Genomic DNA, 24,357 nt, shown 5'->3' with positions numbered 1-24,357 from the left:
GCCTGTAGAAGGTTTTAAGTTTCAGATCTGTAAGTTCAAAAACAAAAAAGTTATGAGAACTTTTCCAAATAGTCGAAATCTCATTTTTTGCTAATAACTCAAAACCGAACAATCGTAGGAGACTACGGTTTTCACCATTCTTTGTTCCTTCGAAAAGAAAAAGATCTCGGAAGTGTGTCATCCATTTTCTTCTAGCTGCTATAGTTCTCGAACGCAGTAGACAACGAATTTTGCCCACCCTGTACAAAAATGATTCTTTTATTGAAATTTCAATTAGATCACTGTTGAGAATAAGTCATTTTTTTATGACCCGACTATTCAGTTTATCCAAAGACTCCAATAAACCAAATTTCATTTGAATCTTTTTGAAATTTCGACAAACTTATCGCAAATTTACTGGATTTTGGAGGTCTTGAGGCTCTAGGACCCGTGTTGCATTTTAGTACCTAAGTTGATATGTTTTCTTCATATTTTGACCATAAAATCACCCCCATGAAATATATGGACTTCAAATCCGGACACCCTGTATATGGAGTTATTGGGTCATCTGCGAAATCAATCATCAAGCGCAAGGACACGTTTTAAATATAACGCGGTTCCAAAATTCGTATACGAAAATAGATCTTGTCGTTTTGTTATTAAATCCGAATGGTCCTACGTAATACACGAAGCTACAATGAAATACGTCATTGTTATTGTCTTAATTTGCATAGAAAAATATTTCTGTTCCGAAATTGTGATAGGTGAGTGACTGCTTGCAGTGTATCAGATATACTCAATGAAAAAACAACGTGATTCATTTTTCAGGAGCTCTATTCGACAAGCATAAAACTATTGAAGATATTTATTCTACTAATGCTCTCAAATACGCCGTTGAAAGGGTCAATAATGGAACTATCGATAAATCCACTAAGATATCTTATAAAATTGAGAATATCGATGAGAATAATCCGTTTCAAGCTTTGAAAAAAACCTGCGAGTTATTGAGTCAAGGTGTTGTTGCAATTTTAGGCCCAAGAAATGGTAAAAATTTCGAGGCAGTTCAGTCGGTAAGCCGAATCCGCAGGAATTAATTTTTTTATACAAAAGCCGATTTCAAATGTCCCCGGAAAAAAAATTTAAAGGTGTCAAGTCTGGGGAACGTGGTGGCCATTCAGTTGGCCCTCTTCTACCAATCCAATTCTCTCGGAAATGATCATCCCCCCACTAACCAAAGTTTACCTTTTTTCAATTTTTTCTGATTTTGCATTGGGACTGAGATATTAAGGGTGTTCAATACAACGTGTATATTATACAGGGTGAGTCTTTGACTCGCACAAATCTTTTATTCTTGAGGCCGAAAGAACCACTTTTCCTATACCATTTTTTGCGAATCAGCTCTGTTTAAAAGATATAGGCTGTTGAAAAACCATAAAAAATATTATTTTTAGTTCTCACTAACGGTTTTATCGAATGCGAAATGAATTTCGGATTATAGTTTTTCATTTATTTGATGAATCTTTTTCGAACACAAGATATCACCCACGTCTTCCAGTTTTCTCATTATATGACCATTACGTACCACAAAAATACCAAAAATTCAAAGAACCCAACTCTTCAAACTAAGTTGGACGCTATATCTAATGTATATTTGAACGTTTAGTGAAATAAAAGTATTCTTCATATTTTTTTGTATAATGTGCCATTTTCGAGTAATTTGATCTTCAAAAATTAGAAATCATCTGTGAAATTTGAAAAATTGGGTACTTTGGCTGAATACAATTCTGTTTAAAAGACTAACAGATGTGTAGTGTCACAGATTTAGCTAGCTTTTCTGAAGGTAATTTTCTTTTTCATAAGGGTGGCACAGCTCATTTTGAAAGCCTAAAATGGCCATATATTTTTATCAGTGCCGTATCGAAAAAAATGGTATAGGAAAAAAGTGCTTCTTTTGACCTCAAGAATCTACTGATATAATATTTTTACGAGTCAAAGACTCACCCTGTATACATAAGAAAAGGTGCCAGGAAAATCATTGTTGTTCTCAATGAACGAAACTTTATGGAAGTTTTGCTTTTATCGAGGTCATAAGTGACTCTACATGTACTCAAACTCCAGTTTTTTTATCAAGGTATGCGATGCCAAAGAAATTCCTGTCATACAAACAACTTGGAACGCCAAACCGTTGAGGGATTCCACCGTTATAAACATTTTTCCCCATCCAACTATCTTGTCGCAAGCTTATTTGGATTTCCTAAGAGTTTGGAATTGGAAAAGGTTTACTATATTGTACGACAATGACGAGAGCCTAATTAGACTGAACGAAGTCCTGAAATTAACTCTGGATCGTTCCTATGTGATTATTGTTAGGAAATTGGATCAATATAATACTGGCATATACAGGTAGGTAAGGAAATACTGGATTTCAATTTATAATACGAAATTGGTTGTTTTCCCAAATTTCAAAATGAACTCGTATATCATTGAAATCCTTTATCTCAAATACACTGCTCAGTTATTGATAGGGATCACGTATAAATTTCCCTTTAGTCATGGAATTGTTAAGTTATCTGGAACATCTGTTATTCGTGTGTTCTTTCAGGAAAAAATGGAATATTTTTAGTTGTTTTTATCATATTTTTCTTTACTTCATCAAGCACTTGTGACTTGGCCTTCGAAGACGATTCATTTGTAGTAGGCTGCAGAGCTAGACCATTTTTCCATTTGAACACATAAGTTCTTGACCAAATCGTACAGAGTTGGATGTTTTGCAGAACCAGGATGATTTAATAACTGGACCTAACCTAACCAATTCGTCTGATTCGAAGGTTTTAATTTACAGAAACATTCTGAGAGAAATGGCTGACAATGAAATGACGAATTTCTTCATCGACTGCCGTCTGGATTACCTTCAAGAGCTGCTTCAGCAATGTCAGCAAATGGGGCTGATGAACAAACGATATCATTATTTCATAAATAATATAGATACGCATATACTAGAGCTAGTTTACCTAAAGTACAGTCAGACGAATATAACAACGGTAAGATCTTTTCTTAACCGCCGAGCGTCTCGGTAACGCTCTGAAGATAATCTCACTTTTTATAGATTTATGTGATTTTTTTCTATCAAAGTTTTAATACAATATTTGCAGTGACACGTCTCGCATTCGAGCTAGGTCGCAGATTGCATCATGATTTTTATTTTTTTAAAATATCTAGGCACCAGGCATAGTTTACATGCAGTGTAATGATCCTACGATATACACGTCTTATTATAGACCTACTCTACAAGTAGTGTATTGTTTCCACTTTACACGTCGTGTAATGACCCCGCTTCACAAGACGTGTAATGGCCTACTTTACACGCCGTGTAATGGCCTTACTTTACACGCCGTGTAATGGGCCCTACTTTACACGCCGATTACAATCCGTGTAATGTCCCTTATTCACAAGTCGTGTAATGATCCAAGTGATCCAACTTTATACGTCATGTAATGACCATTATAACCTTTTCAGTTCCGTCTGGTGAACAATGACCAAGAGGCTAAAGATGAATTATGTGTAACTTACTACGTAGATGATGTCTACTCGGAGTGTTTTCTGCGTACAAGTTATTTTCTAATTATGGATGCAGTGACGATGATAAATAACACCCTTGCTGAAATGAAAGACGTACCAAATTTTGCCACGAAAAGTTTATCTTGTGATGACATGGACAATTGGGAATATGGTCTCACTTTAATCAATCTGATGAAAACGGTGAGCAACCAGAGTTTTATGGAAATTTATTCAACATAACTTTCACTCTCACTTTTTCTGTAGAAACCCTTTGAAGGGATAACCGGTTTGAACGTTTTCGATAATGAGGGTTACAGGAGTGACTTCGTATTGGAAGTTGCTGAGTTACAAGAGACCGGCATGACAACTGTGGGAACATGGACTGCAAGTGGGGGCTTTAATTTGGCCAGAATGGGACCAAACCATTCAAATGCTGATGACAACGAATCCTTGGCGAATAAGAATTTCACCGTACAGTTAACTTTGGTGAGTGTGCAGGGTGTTTTTAGGGGTTAGTTTGTTTTTTATGTGCGGTATTAACGAACACCTACGATTCCATCGATTTATCATCTGTTTTTCACTTGAAAAGTTCCTTTATGTTTCAGACGAAACCATTCGGTTTTCATACAGAGTCTCCAAATACGCTTTTCGGAAATGACAGGTTCGAGGGTTTTGCTGTTGACCTAATCAAAGCTTTGGCTGAAATGGAGCATTTTAATTATACATTTGTTCTTCGAGAAGACAACGACAATGGGTCGAAAGATCCTATATCAGGACAATGGTCTGGGATGATTGGAGAGCTTATAAATAAAGTGAGTAGATCCCAATAAGTGGGCATAAGGTATCAACCTTAAAGCGGAGCACAGCCTATACTATACAAAGTGACTAAAAAGTCACCCAACAAGGGGAGTTTGTAATGTACCCTTGACGCAGGGCGGAGAATACTAGAACCAAAAATTACCCGATTTTCATTTACTTCTAGGAGTGTGTAATTTGATTTTTTCAACAAAAATCCAACCTCATTTTAAGATGATGCCATTTCTTTCCTTTTTTGGTTTCAATTAACATTATACTAATTCCAATTCCGAATTCAACATCGATGGAAACCGTAAACATCCCGTACATACTATCAATTCGGCATCACAGGCATTCTGGAAGCTAAAGGACAGAATGTTTCAAAATCACGGCCACAATCTAAAAGCTGTTTACAAAGCAGTGGTCCTCCAAATGCTTCTTTACGGAAGCGAAAGCTGGACTCCCTACAGGCGACACATTAAACAGCTTGAACAAACGCAACAACGACATCTAAGACAAATAGTGCACATCAGATGGTTCCACAAAGTTTCGAATGCAGAGGTCTTGCAGCGCGCGAGTTGTATAACAATTGAGACTCAAGTAACGAGGGCCCGACTCAGATGGAGCGGCCACATTCTGAGGATGAAAGACACAAGACTCCCCAAAATAGCTCTCCAAAATGGCGAATTCACAGAAGGAGCTCGGAAACCAGGAGGCCAGTATCAGCGGTTTGAGGATATTCTTGTCCCATGTCATCCACCGAGTTGGGAGGCTTGGGTCACAAGTTAAAATCCATTGATTCCTCAACTCTCAAATGAAATAGGTGACTTGGGACGGTGTATAGTTTTGAAAACTTAGAATTTGTGATTATATAGTTGAAATTCGATAAGGAAATTAAATGATAAACCCCTATTACAGTGAAGTAAATATATTGCAACTCAAATGTGAAAAAACTAAATAAAACAAAAGAACTTCGATTTCTTTCATTCTTTGGTGATTTATTTGTGTAAATAACGTAAATAATAATATCCTGCGAAAAATCGGCATATTTCCTGCTGCCGTTTGATTTGTAAACAAGCTTGTTTAATGACATATCTAATATCCCACGTATCCAAAAAAAAAATTACACATGCACTAAGTGAAACACATGTAGGTACAGGACACTAGAAAGTATAAGGGCCATAAAAAAACGCACTTTTACCCTTCTGAGTTCGATAATTTTTCCTGTCAATTCAAACGCTCTGGTCATGGCAAATTCAACAGGAATTAATTGTTACACTAACCGAAAAGACGCTACACACACAGTCTTAGAAGTTTGTCCCTTCACTCATAAATGGTAAGAATCAAAGAAATCTGCAAGGGGGTAATTGTCCCAAGTTACAGGACTGTCCCAAGTCACCCGAATCTGCCGTCACTGTGTTCCTTATTTCGAAACATCGAATAAATTTGTGAACTCGAATTTTGACTTTCAATAGTTATCGCTAACTCCCTAGATAGCAAGAAACCTTGTCTACAACTCGAAGCCAACAGGGTTGGTATGCTATTTCCCCTCTAAAGAATAGCTGGCGCTCGAGACTTCCGAGGAAACGCCATTACAAGTTATTAACCATTACACATGTTTTGCAATTACTGTTGACCTTCACTTACTTTGAGATGCACTGGTTACCAAGCCAAGACAAACTTGCTGCAATAAAATTATTTTTGTTATTTATATTTATTTTTTTGTCTTAACTGTAGTTTTTTACAACTTTGTATATCTGTTTTTCTCTTTGATTCATTTTATTCAATCAGACGATAACTATCGTCAATTTCTGCAATATTCACGGCACGAATGTATTTTTTTCCAGACCACTGATCTGGCTATAACAGATTTAACAATCAATTCACAGAGAGCAGAAGCTGTTGATTTCACCACGCCGTTCATGAATTTAGGTGAGCCTTCCACACGAGTGTGATAATAAAAGTACATCTTACTAAACATTTAGAAATTAAGTATGTACCTATTTTGAAGTTACATTCGTTTATATTCATTTAAGGTATTGCCATTCTGTTTCAAAAGCCTAAAGAAGCTGAACCGAATTTTTTCTCTTTCGCTGATCCGTTCTCATATGACACGTGGGTGGGACTGTTCCTATGTTTCCTGTTAGTATCATTCTCCATGTTTCTTCTTGGCAGAATTTGCCCTAGTGAGTGGACCAATCCTTATCCTTGTATTCAAGAGCCTGAGTACTTGGTCAACCAATTCACCTTGCCAAATTCTTTCTGGTTTTCCATGGGATGTTTGATGCAACAAGGAAGTGAAATAGCACCAATGTAAGTACATAATTTTTTATCATCCAAATAATAGAAACTGCTAGTCAAAGGTAAGGATCAAATTGAATGAATTTGTGTTTCATCTTCAAAAAACTCTCATCGCTGTGGAGGAATCGGGAATATTTCTTCTACTTGTAATAAAAACTACTATACAAGGTGAGGTGACTCGTACAAATATTGTAACATTAGATTTTTGAGGTAAAAAAAACACTTTTTTTCTATACCATTTTTTTCCGAATCGGCTTTGTACGAGTCAAAGACTCACCCTGTATAAGATTGAAATTATAGAAATTTCATCTTTGTAATAGTTGAAATAATTGAGAAGGTATATGTTACAGAGCCACAGCCACGAGGATGGTAGGTACGATGTGGATGTTTTTAATTCTAATTTTAATTGCCTCCTATACCGCAAATTTGGCTGCTTCTTTGGCAAAAGAAAACCCAGAAAATATGTTTACCGATGTGACGTCACTCGTTGAGAATGCTGAGATCAAGAAAATCAGATATGGTGCCAAAAAGAAGGGAGCTACTTACAATTTTTTCAAAGTGAGTTAGGTATCTACCCTTTGTGTGGCCGATTGGCCATACGTAATTTTCTGAGCACTTCACAGCTTTCAATTCTAGTTAGATTTCGATGATCTGATCTCATCCAACTTTATCGTCCAAGGATATTTCCTCAAGGCTTTTGAATAGGCAATGTATATACCTTTATGACTATTTTTCGAAACTTTTAGAAGCTGTTATTTTTGCACGACTGCTAATTTTAGGGAAAATCAAATGTTTACATGCTCATAACGAAATATCATTTGATAGTGATCTTTGACAGCATTGATCATTTTTCAGAACTCGAAAAATCCCATTTATCAGAAGATTTTCGAACATATGAGGACTCATGATGATGACATGGTGAAAGAGAACGCCGACGGTGTGAAGTTGGCTATGGAAACTCAATACGCCTTCTTCATGGAGAACACAGCTATAGACTATGAAATTCAAAGACACTGTAACTTGGCAATGTACGGAGATTTACTGGACAATAAAGGATATGGAATAGCCATGAGAAAGCGTGAGTTAAATTCTCCAGTAGCGACAAGAACAGTTATTGAATAATTATTTTTGCTTTTTTAATTTTTAATATTTCTGTTTACTTGTATCTATAGTTTTTGTTGACTATATATGTATTAAATCAGAACTTATATGTACATAGTATGTTTTTTTTTATTTTTTTGGAACAGACTCTCCGTATAGAAGCAAGTTGAGTTCGGCTATTTTGAAGCTACAGTCTACTGGAGTGATGGATAACTTGAAGAGGAAGTGGTGGCAGGAAAAAAGAGGAGGTGGCCAGTGTGTTGTAAGTTTCTATCAAATAATTTTATCAATTACAAGTCCCTGCTGAATGATATTCCAAAAAAAATTTCAGATTCAATATTTGAGGTAGTAAAAGTTGGCTCATGACTTCCAAAGCTTCATCTTCAAAAGCTATTTTGTCAATTTTTATTACTCGCCAGTAATCTCCTAGATGATAGACATATATTATCTTATTATGTACCTACTATACAAAATATGCCAACCCAAATACACCACTTATATTTTATTTTCCAGGACCAAGACTCTTCAGAGGCTACTCCATTGGGTATGAAGAACGTTGAGGGGGTTTTCATAGTCACCATTGAAGGCTTAATGATAGGCCTTCTGATCGTGCTAATAGAGAAAATTATCAGCATAATATCAATAAGTAGAAGAAGTAAAATTTCCATATGGCGAACATTTAAGCACGAAATGAAATGTTATGTCGACTTTGAAAACAGTTCCAAGCCTGTATTGAGGGGCGAAGAGGAAGACCCAACTGGAGAAGGTTATGAAGAGATGTCCAAATGAAATATGTATAGAAGAGGATTTCTTTATGAGTTGAATTTGCTTACCGAATTGAAAAAATTGTTGTTATTGATTCAAAAACAGATTTTTATTGTCGTATGAAATTGATATGAATAAATGTTTATAACTGAACGAGGTTATGATTATCCTTATGAAAAAAAAATCTGAAATTCTTCGCTTACTTTCAAAGTTTTCAGTTAGTTTCCAATAATGGGTTTCTTTCGGGAGCCTTCCAGATCCCGTCTTCCAGAACGTCGCCTACAATATATAGAAATAGCGAACAGAGTACAGTCTCCTATACGTAGTTAAAAAATTCTCTCATTCTTATGTACAGATATCAGTGAGAAGTGATTATTTTACAGAGTGAATTGAACGGAAAAAAAAGATGATCCGATCTAGAACGCGCCGCGGAAGTTCCCGATTTGTCCGCCAGCCAGAACCAAGACTTCCACTAATCGGACAATGGGTACAGATCGCAATCATTCTCGAGCGCGGCGGATTTTTTTTTTAATTTGAGTAACGGAAAAAATATATACTGACAGTTTCAGCAAGCCGAAGAAATAAAAATTAGCCATAAAAGCCACAAAAATCAGTTTTTTTGAATTTTCTACACTTCTGGGCTCTCATTATAAAAGTTGTATAGCATAACATTTTCTACAGATTTTGTCCGAAGCTATTTTTCCTACGTGCGAACGTTTTTGATATATGGCGATGAATGTTCATTGACCTTGGCCTTTCGCATGTGTGGCTAAGCTCCTAGTTCTCAGCACCCTCTAGCTCGAAAACGGCTAAGAGTATCTAAAATTGCTTCAGACAAAAGTGTTATAGAATTTTATTATCTACAGCCTTCATAATGAATACAAAAGAGATCAGAGGTACAGGAGGGGAGATATATTCTAAAGAAATGTATTGTTATCTTCGAAGTGTCAGCTTAAGAAAACCCCCCCTGATTTGTGTCAGATTGATGGGTCAACACGTCTGCAAGACCGAGATCAACCATCTGTATGAAAATCTGACACGCTCAAGTATGTAGAAGGACCGCCGTGGCCTTGCGTTACGTCCGAATGAATTGTCAGTCTTCGAAAAGTAGCTTCCTTTTGGTCCAATTAACATATCCTCTAAAAATCTGACATGCTCTAAAAATTTTTTTTTTACCATTTTCAACGTACGACCAGCCCCACCGCGCAAACTGTCAGATAAGCATGAATTTATTATCAGGGGCACGTTGGGTATATATCATAGACTTTATCAGTTTACGGCCTATACAGTATCTTAATATAATACGCTCGATTATGTACACCTGACGATTTTTTTTACATCTTCGAAAAACCTGCAGACGCCTTCCCCACCGCTGCAAAAATAATCTTCAAAATCCACTAGGTCTCCACGACGCTCGAGTTAATCCCAATTTAGCATCGTTGGCTCCCCAACTACTTGTAATCTCCGTTTTCCCAAGCTATTCGCAACACCTCAGAAAAAAATCTATAGCCGTTAATCAAGAATGAAGAAATAACACAACGATCGAATAAGAATTAATAATCAATACAGAATTGCAAAAGAATACCTAAATACAGAATACCGGATTAATACAGAATGAATGATTCAAAAAGAACAGTCTGAAATGAAATTTTGACATATAAAGTGAGACTTTCTGAAACTGATATTATATACCTATATTATTTCGGGAGGGGTTTGAACCCCCAAACCCCCCCGCATATTTACAGCAAAGAAAAAACGTCTTTGATTCACCGAATTTATTCCAAGTAAGGAGACTCGCACTGTATATCATTGTCTGAGTATAGGTACTAGTTAATCTTGCAATTGGTCCTAAATGAATTGGCAATTTTGTATCGAACAGACAAATATAAAATCATTATTGGGGTTGATAAGGAAAATGCCAAAAAAACCTGTTATGTACCTGTTAAAAAGGAAAAGTGATTATATCCGATATCCCTACAATAATAAGGAATAGAAAGTCTATAATTTTGATCTAATAATAAACCGACACCAATGTTCCTACAATTGCCAACGGTAACAGTTCCAGAAATAAACGAAAACATCACAGAGAATGGCTTGTTTTCGTTGAGTGAAGATGATAAAAAAATCGTGGGGTTCGGTGAAATGTTGCATATTCTTAATACTGATTTGCAGAGCTTCTGGTGACCACGTAATAGGTAAGTACACAAAATATGAGTTGGATCTGTAGGTATACATCTAGTTCTAGATAAACTTTCGTTTTCGAAAGAGAATAAACACATTCCATTGCGTCATTTGATTGTCTATTTAGTGTTTGTATGGCTTTAAAGGAGTATCAATTTCCTTTATTACAATTACAACTTTTACATTGCCAGTTCATCATTTTCCAACAATGAATCTAAAAAATCGAAAAAAAAATTTATAACACCTTGTCTTCTTGTCAAACTACCAGGGAGATCTAATTTGAAAAAATTCTTGTGTCAATCTCCGTTAGTTTTTCTTGAGTTTTATTTCATAGGAATGCTGCATACATGCCTTCCATTATCAATTTCAGCACTATAACTGCTCCCTCTGATTTGTTCTAAAAACAATTCATTCAATTGTCTGGTGCAGTAGTCTGATAAAGGCTATGAAACGTTACATTGAACTTATCAAATCACTAGATTTCTTTAAAAATGATCTTTGTTAGGTAACATTGTAAGAAAATTGCTGTAGATGCATCGTGTGTATTCCTTTATTTAAAGGATTGTGAAGGACCAGTTTTTTTATTGGTTTGTGGAAACCTTGGAGTTTTCAAAAGTCATAATTTCTCTCGTGACCAATCTCGAAAATTTATAGCATAATAAACCAATAATCGAAAACCTATGCTCCGCTACTTAAAAAAAAATCCACAAAATAATTGCTGTTAATTTTGTGCCGAATGTTTATGATTGAAGAACTTTTCATAAAGGTGGAATTTTCGACGAAGATCATGAAGAAAATAAGAAGGCCTTCGAGATTGCCATCGAATTGGTTAATCTTCAAAGGAATGATGATCAGCAACTCAAGCCCGTTATAGAGATCTTGGAACCATACAACATGTTCCAAGCTTCTTCAAAGGCATGCCAACTTCTCGAATTCGGAGCAATAACAATTTTCGGACCATATAATCCAGATAATTTTGAGGCAATACAGTCTGTTTGTGACGCCAAAGAGGTACCTGTCATACAGACCAGGTGGAATCATCGGTGAGTTACCATGGTTCGATTTATAGAGTGAGTAAAAAGTAACACATAAAATTCCTATCTTCGGTTATTACTATTTTGTAGAGAAACACTCGAACAGGCCAATTTTCACAAAATTACCCAACTTTTCATGTATAATGTCATTCACACTTTTTTTGTGTTGCTTTTCATAACAGGGGTAAAAATGGGTAAAAATATCAATTACATGTTCCTTTATTTTTGTAATTGTGACTTTTATTGATTGGCACTTTTTTCACTATTGTAAATAAATTTTTATCTCTAGTTTTACTTCCAATTACCTACTAAATATTCCCTCTTTATAAGATAAGACAGCGTCTGCTGGGTCAGCTAGTTAAAAATAAAAATTGATCTATTAGAGCTATTTTCCTACAAAATAGTAAAATAAATTACTCTTCTTGTATCATTATATGAAGCAGAATATTCCAAAGATGTCTCTTCACGTAAATTCTTCTTCAGGCCACAAAGAGATTCATCCATAATGAATTTTCACCCTCACCCTACACAGCTCTCAATGGCCTACGTAGAGATCATAAAGAAATTTGATTGGAAACAATTCATTCTCTTCTACGATGATGATGAAAGTTTTTTGAGGCTCTTGGATCTGATGAAATTGAGCCATGATAACTCCTATTTGATAGTAACTAGACAACTAGATCCTGATGATACTGGTGTCTATAGGTAGGCATACAACTCAGAAATTTATGGACAGAATTTGAATCAGAAAGTTTAACAGGGATCAGTTCAGAGAAATAGCGGATTCTCCTGTCAATAACATCGTTATAGACTGCAGATTAGAGGTACTGCAAGAAGTTTTGAGACAGGCGCAACAGTTGGGTTTGATGAATAGGAATTATAATTATTTCATCACCAACTTGGATTTTCATACCATAGACCTGGAGCCATTTCAATATAGCAACACTAATATTACTGGGGTGAGTTATTTTTTCGAAAACGAACATTCACCACTAATTGTAGTAAAGCTGAAGAAGATTGTTAACTACTCACTATTGAGTTTGTTGATAAAGTCACCACAAAATCCTGCTGTAAAATTTGATTGTGACCGGTGTATATGTAGCATAGTATCCAGAAGAGAAAAATTCATCTCCTCCATTGGTGTAGGGTTGGCATAATGTCTGCTTTCACCAACTTCTTGTTGATAGGTCAAACTATTGAGATCGGATTTGAAAATGACTGAAGACTTCACGAAAGAAATGTGCAAGTCTGAAGAATCAGGAAATGAAGCCCATACAAAGGACTGTTCCCTAAAGACCAGCTCTGCGCTGATTGCAGATGCAATGTTTATGCTCAGTGACGCTATGAGCAATTTGGAAGAAGGTACAAATCCAGCAAACGAAGGTCACTCATGCAATGATACCAATGCCTGGGAATATGGATCTAGTTTGGTGAACATAATACGAACGGTGAGGATTTATTCTTTCAAGTACCTAAATCATTAAATGAAATTATAGCTCTTTGGATTTATTCTTTCCCCAATATTACCCTTTCTTCTAAGGCTTTACAACGTCTTGTACATGATCTAAATCGGAATTTTAGCTAGAAAATTCAAAGATTTTTGGTGACTATATTCATTCGCACACTGTATATAAACAAAAAGATTTCAGTTTCTATAGGTATAAGAACTTTCTCGTTGTTTTGGCAGATGAAGAAGTCAAACACAAAACCATTTTCCCTGTATGTTTAAACATTCTTGGTATGGATAATGCATGAGTTGATCTTTCGACAGATCAGGATAGAAGGTCGGACCGGTATGGTCAAATTTGACAATGAGGGATTCAGAAGTGATTTCACACTCATCCTCACTGAAGTCCAAGAAAGAGGTCTGGTTGATATCGGTTATTGGAACATGAGTGAGGGTGTGCAGATTCAAAGGCCGCTACCTTATCCACAGAGTTGGGAAGATGATGACGAAGAAGAAGATCCAACAAGTCTCGTTAACAAGACTCTAATTGTTATTACTGCTTTGGTGAGTCAAAAATTTCATAACGTATAATGCTACTACTCGGAATTTCATTCGAAAATTCATCTACTAAGATTAGGAAGGGTATAAACCCTTTCGGTGGTCAGCTCAAAAAGTCAAAAGGTACGCCAGAAACCACTAATTTAAATGGGGTTTTCCTTATAATTCAATTCAATGAGTTCGTCATCTTAGTTGGGTAGCCGACGATGCTAAATCGGGATTTACTCGAGCGTACTTGTACTTCATACTCGAGATGTCAGATTTTCATACAGATGGTTAATCTCGGTGTTGCAGCCGTGTTGACCCATTAATCTGACACTAATCAGGGGTGGTTTTCTTGATCTGACAGTTTGAAGATGATAACAAGGAATTTTTTTTAAATATCTCCTTTCCTGTACCTCTAATCGTTTCTGTATTCAGAATAAAAGTTGTAGACAATTTAATTCTATACAACTTTTGTCTGACGTAATTTTATCTACTTTTAACCGTTTTAGAGTTAGAGGACGATAAGGGCGAGGAGCTCAGCCACACATGCGAAAGGCCAAGGTCAATGTAGAAACCCAGTCTAATGTACATTCATCGCCATATATCTCGAAAACTTTCAAACGTAGAAAAAATCGCTTCGGACAAAACTTGTACAAAATATTATGCCCTACAACTTTTATAATAAATGCGGACAAATTGAAGCCCAGGAGAGGAGATAAATTCAAAAAAACTGATTTTTGTGACCTTTTTGGCCAATTTTTATTGTACCGGCTTGCTGAAACTGTCATAGTTTCAACTTGTACTTGGTAGATCCACCTGTATGATTTTTCATTTTAGACGGAACCATATACTTTTCTAAAAGACTCCTCAGAGAAACTCATCGGTAACGATAGATACGAAGGTTTCGGAGTAGATTTGATCGACGAAATGGCGAAGTTGGAAAAATTCAATTATATTATCATTCTACGAGAAGATAAGAGCAATGGTGCCAAGAATAGTCGTGGCCAGTGGTCTGGAATGATTGGAGATTTGATCAACAAAGTAGGTTGATTGTTTCCATGGAGAGCACTTTTCTCTTTCATTAATTGCTTATTCATTGCAGACAGCTGATTTGGCTATAGCTGATTTAACTATCAATTCTGAGAGGGCTGAGGCGGTTGACTTCACCACGCCATTCATGGAACTGGGTAAAATACTGTTGACACTTTGGAATTTTATATTTCACATCTCACGTGTGAACTGTGATAGGATATTGTCATTGTATCCATTTCAAAATTTCAATATTACATCTTAGAGATGTCTATGATCGTAATCACGAAACTTGATAAACCAGTGAATAAATATATGGCTCATTAATCACAAGTGATTCTGTGATTATAAATATTTGAAAGACCATAAGTGGATAATGGGTCATAAATCATATCGCGATTCTTTGACATCCAACTGTAATATACGGTATTTTTATTGTTACCTATTTCACGATAATAATAATAATGAAGAAGTACATACTTCAACATCAGCAGGTACTGAAAATACACTGCGCAAAAAACGCACATTATGGATATCTCAAATTTATTCTACAACTGAAGGTGTTCTCAATGATAATTATTTTTATCAGAATTATGCATGCATATGTTATCCACTTCCAACGGTTTTCTCCAATACAGATGTTTTTTTCCCAGCAGGAATAAAAAAAGATGATATTATCAGATTTTGAATGTATTGGCTCCATTCTAAAATCAGTTGTTCTCGATCAATTCTACTGATCAATAGTTTTTCTTTCCTTTGATTTTCTACCCAAGAGGAATGTGCCCAAGCGGTTGTTTTGCGAGAAGAAGGTTGGACTTACACAAGAATTGCAGAAAGGTTTTGAGTTTCCCATACAAGTGTGTCCAGAATGTTGCAGCGATTCAGGGAGACAGGTATGAATGTCCGAAGACCAGGACAGGGTAGACCACGGGTAATAACTGCCATTCAAGAACGTTACTTGAGAGTTTCTTCGTTGAGACAACGGTTTGCAACCGCTCGCCTCCTTCAAATTCAGCTTGAGCAAACTCATGAGGTGCAAATTGGCACTCAGACAATAAGAAATCGCCTCAGAGAATATGATTTAAGGCCTCGTGTCGCGGCAAGAAGCCCAGCTCTTACCCCAGCCCTTCGAAGGGTGCGTTTGGATTTTGCGAGAGAGCATATCCATTATTGGGAAGAGGCTGATTGGGAAAAAGTTCTCTTCACAGATGAGTCTAGATTCTGCCTCTACCATTGTGATCGACGTTCTCTTGTATACGGACGTCCAAATGAAAGATATGCTCAGTGCAATTTCCTGAATACTACTGGTTTCGGGGGAGGATCGATTATGGTATGGGTTGGAATATCTTTGACTGCTCGCACAGAACTAGTGGTCGTTGATAATGGAGCTATGAATGCTGATAAGTATATAAGGAACATTCTTGAAGAGCATGTAGTGCTATTTGCCCCATACATTAGTGAAAATTTCATTTTTATGGACGATAGTGCCAGACCCCATCGTGCGCGCATCGTTCAAGAGTACATTGAAGAGGTTCAAGTATCTCGAATGGAATGGCCTGCAAGAAGTCCAGATCTCAATCCGATTGAGCTCAATAGAAGGCTGAGAAGTTCAGAAAATCATCCAGCTACTCTTAATGACCTAGGAATCCAACTCGGAGAAATCTGGGAAGGATTAGATCAGAACATTTTAAGATCACTCATTTTGAGTATGAACCGTCGTTGCCGAGCTGTAATTAACGCAAGGGGTGGAAATACCAAGTATTAAATCACTTATCAGCATTTCAGTATTTTGAAAATTGTTCATTTCTCTTCTTTCACATAAGATTCGGTGAAATCCTGAATTTTTGTTCCATTTAATGTGTCTTGTTTCGTTGAAAACCTTTCCGAGAGAACATAAAAAATAAGTTATAAAGTCAATGTAGAGTTAACTCTCATTTAAATTGAGATTTTCAGAATGTGCGTTAATTTTTTTGCGCAGTGTACTTCATTGTGATTTTATCATTATACAAGGGTGATTTCAACAGTAGGATTCTCGAGGTAAAAAGAAGCACTTTTTTCCAGACCATTTTTTGCGATTCGGACTAGATCAGTAGTTCCCAACTAGTGGTCCATGGACCACCAGTGGTCCGCAGAAGACAAAATATGGTCCGCGAACTTAGAACATGGATGTTTATTCGAACGGCTGCATCGAGCTGGAGCTGGAGAATTTCATGGATTACTAGAAGAGTTGCTCTTTCAGAATATGCATTACATTCCCATATACGGTTATTGTTAATGAGAGATAATCAATCTAATGATTGTCAAGACCGAACGGCTGCATCGAGCTCGTTAAAAAATAACATAGGGAAAAAGTGTTCCTTTTGACTCTAGGGATCTTTTATTAAAGACTCGCCCTGTATATGCTACAAGAATGAGACAGTGTCATTTGACAATTTCATCCATTTTTCTGTACAATGAAAAACTTGGTATCTGTGTAATGAAGGTGTGAAAACAACCAAATGGATTCTGAATCACAAAATAAATCACCAAAATAGGTTTTCGTGAGTATTGAATCAGCGTATCATTTTCAGGTATCAAAATTCTGTTCCAGAAGCCAACCGCTGCACCACCTAACTTTTTTTCATTCGCCGAACCATTTGCCATCGACACCTGGATAAGTATTGGCATTTCTTACGTGTTCGTTTCATTGTCATTGTTCATCATGGGCAGGTTATCAGCAAGCGAATGGACCAATCCGTTTCCATGCATTGAGGAGCCTGAGTATCTGATAAATCAATTCAGCTTGTCCAATTCCTTCTGGTTTTCAACCGGTACAGGTTTGCAACAAGGAACGGAAATTGCACCCATGTAAGCACACCCACGTTGAATATGCAGAATAATATACTAACTGACAAAGAAACTGCAACACCCAGAAGGATCTGTTTAATTCTATTTTTTTTTTTTTGGTAAGACATGGATACCTGGTGTAGCAAGGAGTAAATGATTAATATTTGAAGAAAAAAATCGTAAGGGTTTTTTCATATAAACATTTTTTGGACGTCGAAGGGACACAAATGAAGTTCGGCGTCTAAGACTTATGGCCATCAGAGACCGATTTGCGACAACTCGATCTTTGGCTGATGAGTGGTTAGGAGAATAAGGTCTTTTGGACTGCAGCATTATCGACCCCATTTTGTGTTACCTCTGAGGGTTGAGCATCGACGGCAACGATCACAGTGGTGCAGAGAACGACAACGTTGAAATGTAGAATGGCATCAGGTCGTCTTTTCTGATGAATCTCGATTCTCCTTGGGTGAACATGATGGCCGAAGAAGGGTTAGACGACGTCGAGGAGAAAGACGTGAACCTCATTTTGATGTTGAGCGTCATGTACACCGGACAGTAGGCGTTATGGTATGGGGTGCTATTGCACATAGAAGTAGGTCACCTTTAGTCTTTATTCGAGGTAACATGACAGCGCTGCGTTACCTTCAAGAAATACCGGAGCCATATGTTCTCCCTCACCTTAACCGGCTCGAGAATCCAATATTTTAGCAAGATAATGCTCGACCTCATGTTGCCAGAGATAGTTTGAACTTTTTTGAAGCGACCCATGTGAATTTTTTGCCATGGCCGCCCAGATCCCCCGATCTTTCGCCCATATAGTATGTTTGGGACATCATGGGTCTTGGAAATTTACCCCAGCCCCTGAGGCGGCTCTGAGACATGAAGTACAGGTAGCTTGGAAGACAAAGACCATCTTCTTGCATCAATGCCAAGACTTGTTGGGGAGTGTATAGATAACCGCGGTGGACAAACACATTATTAACAAATTTGATTAAAACAATTGTAAACCCTTCGTTTTTTTCCTCCAAATTTTAATCATATAGTCCTTGCTATATTACCTATCTTTAAAAAAAAAAAAAATTAAAATTTGAACAGCTCCCTCTGGGTGTTGCAGTTTCTTTGTCAGTTAGTATATTTTATAATGTCCTATTGTAAAGTATTCCAGACTCAAGAGTTCAAAAGATCTGGACATTTATTTACATTTCATCTTCAATATAAAACTCACTGTTTAGTTACTTTTGCACTTATTTATCTATGCTATGTTTAGTGATTTCTTATTATACAGGGTGTCTGTAAACAAATGAGAAGGACTTAGGCAGATGATTTCTCGATGAAAATAAGCAGGGGTAGTTCCTATAAATTTTTTTCGAAATCGACCTCCCTTCTAAGATACAGCCTTAGAAAGGCGATGACGAGTTGACAGTTTTTAATTTTTTTTTACGGGTTCTAAAGAACACTGAGTCATAAAACTATACATAATATGAAGCACTTAGTAGATGTTACTCACACAATTTTTTTAGATCTCATAACTTCATTATTAGGGGTTGAAAATAACAACCCCTTATGATTTTCTTTCAAAAAGTGTATTTGTGGAATAGATTTTCGAATAATAAAATTCTCTTTCCTTATAATTCATGTGTTTGCTCGCCGATATAAATATATCCCATCATGATCATATCATAATGAATTCAGAATAAAATATAAAAATTTTTCTTTTCCTCTAGAGCCGTTTCAACAAGAATGGTAGCGGGTATGTGGTGGTTTTTCATTCTGCTGATGGTTGCCTCTTACACCGCCAACTTAGCCGCTTTCCTTGCTACCACACTACCCCTCAAGCTCTTCACTGACGTTGAATCGTTGGTGAAGAACGCGGCTGAATTGGAAATTCGTTATGGAGCTAAGGCAAACGGGGCCACTGAGAAGTTCTTCAAAGTGAGTGAAATTTGAGTTGAAGAAATTCTATGAAAACTTTAAATCAGAGATTATGACTTTGTTGATTTTCTAACAGAGCTTCAAAATGTGAAGTTTATTTAAGTATTCATTAAGGAACAGGTGGTCCTTCCATCCAATATATCGTTCGAAATATGACTTGTATATATACAGGGTGTTTTCAAAGGTGAGGCTTTTTTTGACAGAAGGTAGAACTCGTCAAAATAATTCGTTCAACCAAAAATTGTTTATATAAAATATCCCAGATGGCTGAGATACAACCCCTAGAAGTTCGACAGAATTTCATTCAATTTCAAGTACAGGACTAACAGACTCCGGCATCGCAAAAACGAAAGAAAACATTAACATATGGCTGGACAATGAATGATTCAGTACCAAGTTCATCGGATTGAAGGCATCAAGTCACTTTTGAGGGAATCATAATGGTTGTATCGTGCTATCTAGGGTGAAAAAAAATTTAGAAAATCGAGGCAGTTTCTTGAAAGTGCTTATGTTAGTTGAAAAAGTTCTATGATGTTTCCCCATTTCATCCCATTTTTACGACGATTGTTGGAATGTTCGAACAAGAAGATTGTGTTGCCCTTTGTGAAAAAATTCGTGAATAATTTAGACGAATTTTATTGGTGAGATTTTGATGTATTATTCTATTTTTTACATTTGTGTCTTAAGTCTCTTCTGTCAGTTGGTATCGAAATGAGCCATTTCATAAAATCCTGTAAGTTACAAAAAAATAATGAGAACAATTCGGCAATCCTAAGTTTTCATTTTCATTACCACGTAAATATCGAACGAGCCACCATCCTAAACGAAACAATATGGTCAAAACAGGAGATAAGTTTTTCCCACTGCTTTGCGATAATCTATTTCAGTATGTTTTCAATTTCAATTTTATTTTCAAGTTTGTCATTTTGAAAGATTTGTATAGGTGATTTTGTGATTTTTCATTTTGACCAGTTCTACATTCTGTTGAAAAAAATTAAAAAAGCTTCACCCTCAAATACACCCCGGGCTTATTATTAGCTCTCATAGGAGCAACACAACATGGTGGCTTTATATTGTGAATAATTATTATAACTCCAGGCGTTAAGGTCCGACGATATTCATTTTCATCGAAAAATTATGATTCCTAAATGGATTTATTCTTCAGGACTCCAAAGACCATGAGATTTATGGACAAGTCTACAGGCACATGCAAGAGCACAAGGAAGATATGCCCTCTGACAATAATCTAGGCGTTCTATTGGCTGAAAAAGAAAAATACGCCTTCTTCATGGAGTCTACATCAATTGAGTACGCAACTGAGCGCCATTGCGGGTTAGAAATGTACGGAGATTATTTAGATAGAAAAGGTTATGGGATCGCAATGAGAAAAAGTAAGTTTTGTTCAGGATAATTCAAATCTTCAGACTCAAAATACAAAAAATGGTAGATATGGAAACTTAGGCAGTACCACACCTGCCTGAGTCTGAGTTCAGCCAGATCAACACGTCCTTTATATTTTAGTTTTAATTTTGTTTCTAGATTCAACCTATCGAAGTCGATTATCAACGACTATTTTAAGACTACAATCGGCAGGTATCATTGACGACTTGAAAAGAAGATGGTGGCAGGAGAGAAGAGGGGGTGGTCAGTGCGTCGTAAGTTATTATTTTGTTACTTAGGTATATAGTGTTGTCGATATATATACATATATATGACTTACATACAATCTTGATTGAGTTATCAATGAAATGTTCAATTTACGGACATAACTGGATTTTCACAGTTTTGCGGACTAACTTGAATATACAGGGCGAGTCTTAGTCTCACAAGAAACAAGTTTTACCTTAACCATTTTTTCCAATTAGGATCGATTGAAGACATACAGGCTATTGAAAATTAACAATAATTTAACGATTTTATCGCATGGAATGATTTTCATTTTCATTTCACAGACAAATGAAGACGATGGGGACGCCAAACCATTGGGCATGAGCAACTTGGAGGGAGTCTTCTTCGTAACTGTTTATGGCCTGATAGTAGGTTACGCATTCGCCGTTTTGGAGAGGTTGGCCTACGTTATAAGTATAAGCAGAAAAACGAAGATGCCTTTCCTCAAAGCACTGATCTACGAAATGAAGTTTTACGCCAACTTCGAAAGTAATGTAAAGCCTGTACTAGGTAGTAACGCAAACCTGGCAGAGGGAGAAGATCAAGAAACGGAGTTGGCGCCCGCCAAACCTTACGGATTTATAAACAATTCAAACGAAAAATTGGATTTGTAATAAACCGTTGTTTTTGTTTCAATATATAATAGTTCTTGTGTTGACAATCTCTAAACTCTTGTTTATCAAATACATGTACTATATATACTATACTCTAAATATTCAATAATGGAGCAAATAAAAGGCTTTCAATCAGAAACAGATAAACGTCACCTGTTACTTATTCTGTCAGATAAATATACAGGCTGCAAAAATTTTATCATACTCTGATTGTATGAACATTTCCACATTTTATTACAACTGTTTTAATTATTCTAACTAACTAACAGTTAATATAGGTATTCACCATATGAAGTAAAATTTCTAATCACTTCTTCTGATCCCTTATTTTAAGGTATATTTCGTTATATATTCGTTTCGGAGCACTTTGATTCAAAGTCCGTAAAGAATTTGTGTTTCTTTGTGTCCGTAAAGCTACAAGACGCAATTTTGAAGCACAATTTCGATAATTACTGATATTCACGGTGTAGCCTATGAATATTGGTCGAAAACAGAAAAACGGATTTTGAGTTATTCGAATTTTGTTTCAAACTTTTATGCGCACTCTACAGTTCGCAATTTTGAATCTATAGGCTTGTTCGTAGAGTGGTTCACAACGGTTGTGAACTGTATTGATTGAGCAATACACGAACAAAGAACAAAACTATTGATTTTGGTCAGAATAAGTCAAAATCGATCTAACCTTTTGCGAGTTTTTTGAAAGCCACCAAAATTTTGTAAATTATCTTTTTTGCTTGCAGGTTAGAGAGTTTTCGAACGAATTGCGAATTGCGATGCAATATGTAATATACACATATGTATGTGGAAATTTGGAAGTATATCCTAGTGAACTATAATCAGTGCAGTTCATCTAAGACATTTTCTTTTAGTAAATTTCCTCTTTTTAGAAGAAGCTTGAATAGGTAGATTTAATTCTGAAAACTCTGCAGTGCGCCACCTGATGTGAATTTTTGTAACTAGTTAGTACCATAGAGAAAGGTCTTGTTTCTGGTTAGTACTTGATTGTGTTTGTGTTAATATTTCTGGTGTTTCACACAGACTACTGGGTAGTTTTTTATATTAATTTTATTATTTTCTTAAAACATTCAATAAATTAATCTACATATAAAATATCATCTGATTATGTAATTTTCCTTAAAACTACATAATATTTTTGATAATTTCCTGAGTTTAGTTGTAAGAATCAGAATATACAACCATTATGAATAATCACTCGATTGAAACAGCCATTTAAATACCTTATACAAGACTTCACACTCACATTGAACAGATCAGTTCTCATACAATAAAATGCTCCCATCTTTGACTCCTCAATACTTTTTTCCATTTATTTTATATAGTTTGCTTCTACTCACATTGTCGAAGAACAGTAAACCTGATGCTTTCTCTATAGACTCTGGTGGAACCTGTTAGAAAAAACATTATTAAATCAACTGTCGACATATGTTGCTTTTCCAGAATTACCCGAAAAGACTGAAGTGGAGTATCTGAACTTATTGGCGCATTTGGTAAACAATAAGCTTCCATTTCCAACCTTCCATCCTCAGCTTCGCCAACAACGATTTTATAAAAATGAGTTGGAACAGCAACATAATTACTTCCTATTACTTCATATTTGACATAGTTCTTTCCATCCGATTCCCTTCTGGGTTGAAAAATCATTGTTAATAATTTGGCATTTGAATATTGATCAAATTTCTATCTTACTTCGGTAAATATAAAGGGCCTGTGCAGCAGTAAACATTCTTAAATGTTTTAGTCAGTTTTCTCACATGTTTTTCCAAACCATTCCAATAGTCCCTATTAAATCCAATAGCTACTTGTGGAGCAATATTTGACAAGAAGAAAGTTTCTTCGACATGCTTCTGATGACCTTTATGATTTCCAGCTGCGGCCAAATGTCCTCTATCATAACCAGACCCTTTATAATCAGAGTTTTGAGATCTGAAAACATCATAATAACTCCAAAAAATTTACTAACATATTATCCAACCTAAAAAATGGATGGATACTCTCGTCAGGTTTAAATTCACATTTAGACCTATCTACTTCTGGGTTGCGCTTCACAGAATCTGCAGTTAAATGCTCAAATACCCAATGGGCTACCTTATTCCGTTTATCATAGCTTAGTACATAGTCCTCGAAGGATCGAACGTTATCTAAACTTGGAAACCCGTATTTCATTATCTGAGAAATCCTATTTGCCACCGACGTTTTGGTTTCTGATATTTGAGGAGTAAATGGTGTGGCAGCAGATATGGTCCCGAATATTGGAAGGGCTGGATATTTCTGTACATTGTATTCATTGATTAAAAATTTTCTCTGAAAATACACCCCACTGCAGAAGCAAGATGCGCCTAAGCAACCAGTAAATAAAATTTTTTTCAATGTAGAACGAGCCATTATTTTGATTTTGGGAGTTAGGTTAGGTTAGGTAAGTTAGGTTAACTTCATGTTCAGGAGGTTAAATCATCGAACAAACTTTTCTTCTAATCTATCCATAGCCTACGAGAAAAGAACAAGGCCATAAAATGGCTCCAAAATGCGGTGTTGCCGAAATGACATCGGAGTAGGGACAAAATTT

General features: G+C 36.2%; 3 protein-coding genes across 3 annotated transcripts; 2 read left to right on the top strand and 1 right to left on the bottom strand.

The window, feature by feature from the left end:
- The first annotated feature begins 632 nt into the window (after positions 1–632).
- Positions 633–8,652, top strand: LOC123319531 (glutamate receptor ionotropic, kainate 2-like). The gene is made up of 13 exons (XM_044906560.1): positions 633–743; positions 808–1,049; positions 2,111–2,382; positions 2,822–3,020; positions 3,496–3,738; positions 3,802–4,023; positions 4,143–4,349; positions 6,180–6,264; positions 6,369–6,645; positions 6,984–7,191; positions 7,489–7,711; positions 7,881–7,996; positions 8,248–8,652. Exons 1-13 carry the CDS (start codon positions 677–679, stop codon positions 8,521–8,523), a joined length of 2,637 nt encoding a protein of 878 aa, XP_044762495.1. The 5' UTR covers positions 633–676; the 3' UTR covers positions 8,524–8,652.
- A 1,885-nt stretch (positions 8,653–10,537) lies between these two features.
- On the top strand, positions 10,538–22,007 carry LOC123319530 (glutamate receptor ionotropic, kainate 2-like). Its single transcript, XM_044906558.1, has 13 exons — positions 10,538–10,694; positions 11,447–11,723; positions 12,198–12,419; positions 12,475–12,673; positions 12,902–13,162; positions 13,486–13,725; positions 14,542–14,745; positions 14,807–14,891; positions 17,304–17,580; positions 19,284–19,491; positions 20,657–20,882; positions 21,031–21,146; positions 21,444–22,007. The coding sequence occupies exons 1-13, from the start codon at positions 10,613–10,615 to the stop codon at positions 21,771–21,773; spliced, it is 2,727 nt and encodes a 908-aa protein (XP_044762493.1). The 5' UTR covers positions 10,538–10,612; the 3' UTR covers positions 21,774–22,007.
- An 813-nt stretch (positions 22,008–22,820) lies between these two features.
- Positions 22,821–24,223, bottom strand: LOC123319533 (endonuclease G, mitochondrial). Its single transcript, XM_044906562.1, has 4 exons — positions 23,767–24,223; positions 23,481–23,717; positions 23,238–23,418; positions 22,821–23,179 (listed from the first exon to the last, which is right to left on the bottom strand). The coding sequence occupies exons 1-4, from the start codon at positions 24,174–24,176 to the stop codon at positions 23,084–23,086; spliced, it is 924 nt and encodes a 307-aa protein (XP_044762497.1). The 5' UTR covers positions 24,177–24,223; the 3' UTR covers positions 22,821–23,083.
- Between the last annotated feature and the right edge of the window lie 134 nt (positions 24,224–24,357).

The sequence above is a fragment of the Coccinella septempunctata genome, chromosome 8, assembly GCF_907165205.1.
Source record: "Coccinella septempunctata chromosome 8, icCocSept1.1, whole genome shotgun sequence".
Classification (NCBI taxonomy): domain Eukaryota; kingdom Metazoa; phylum Arthropoda; class Insecta; order Coleoptera; family Coccinellidae; genus Coccinella; species Coccinella septempunctata.
The sequence above is the reverse complement of the archived record's forward strand: the minus strand, read 5'-3'. Positions and strand labels throughout refer to the sequence as shown.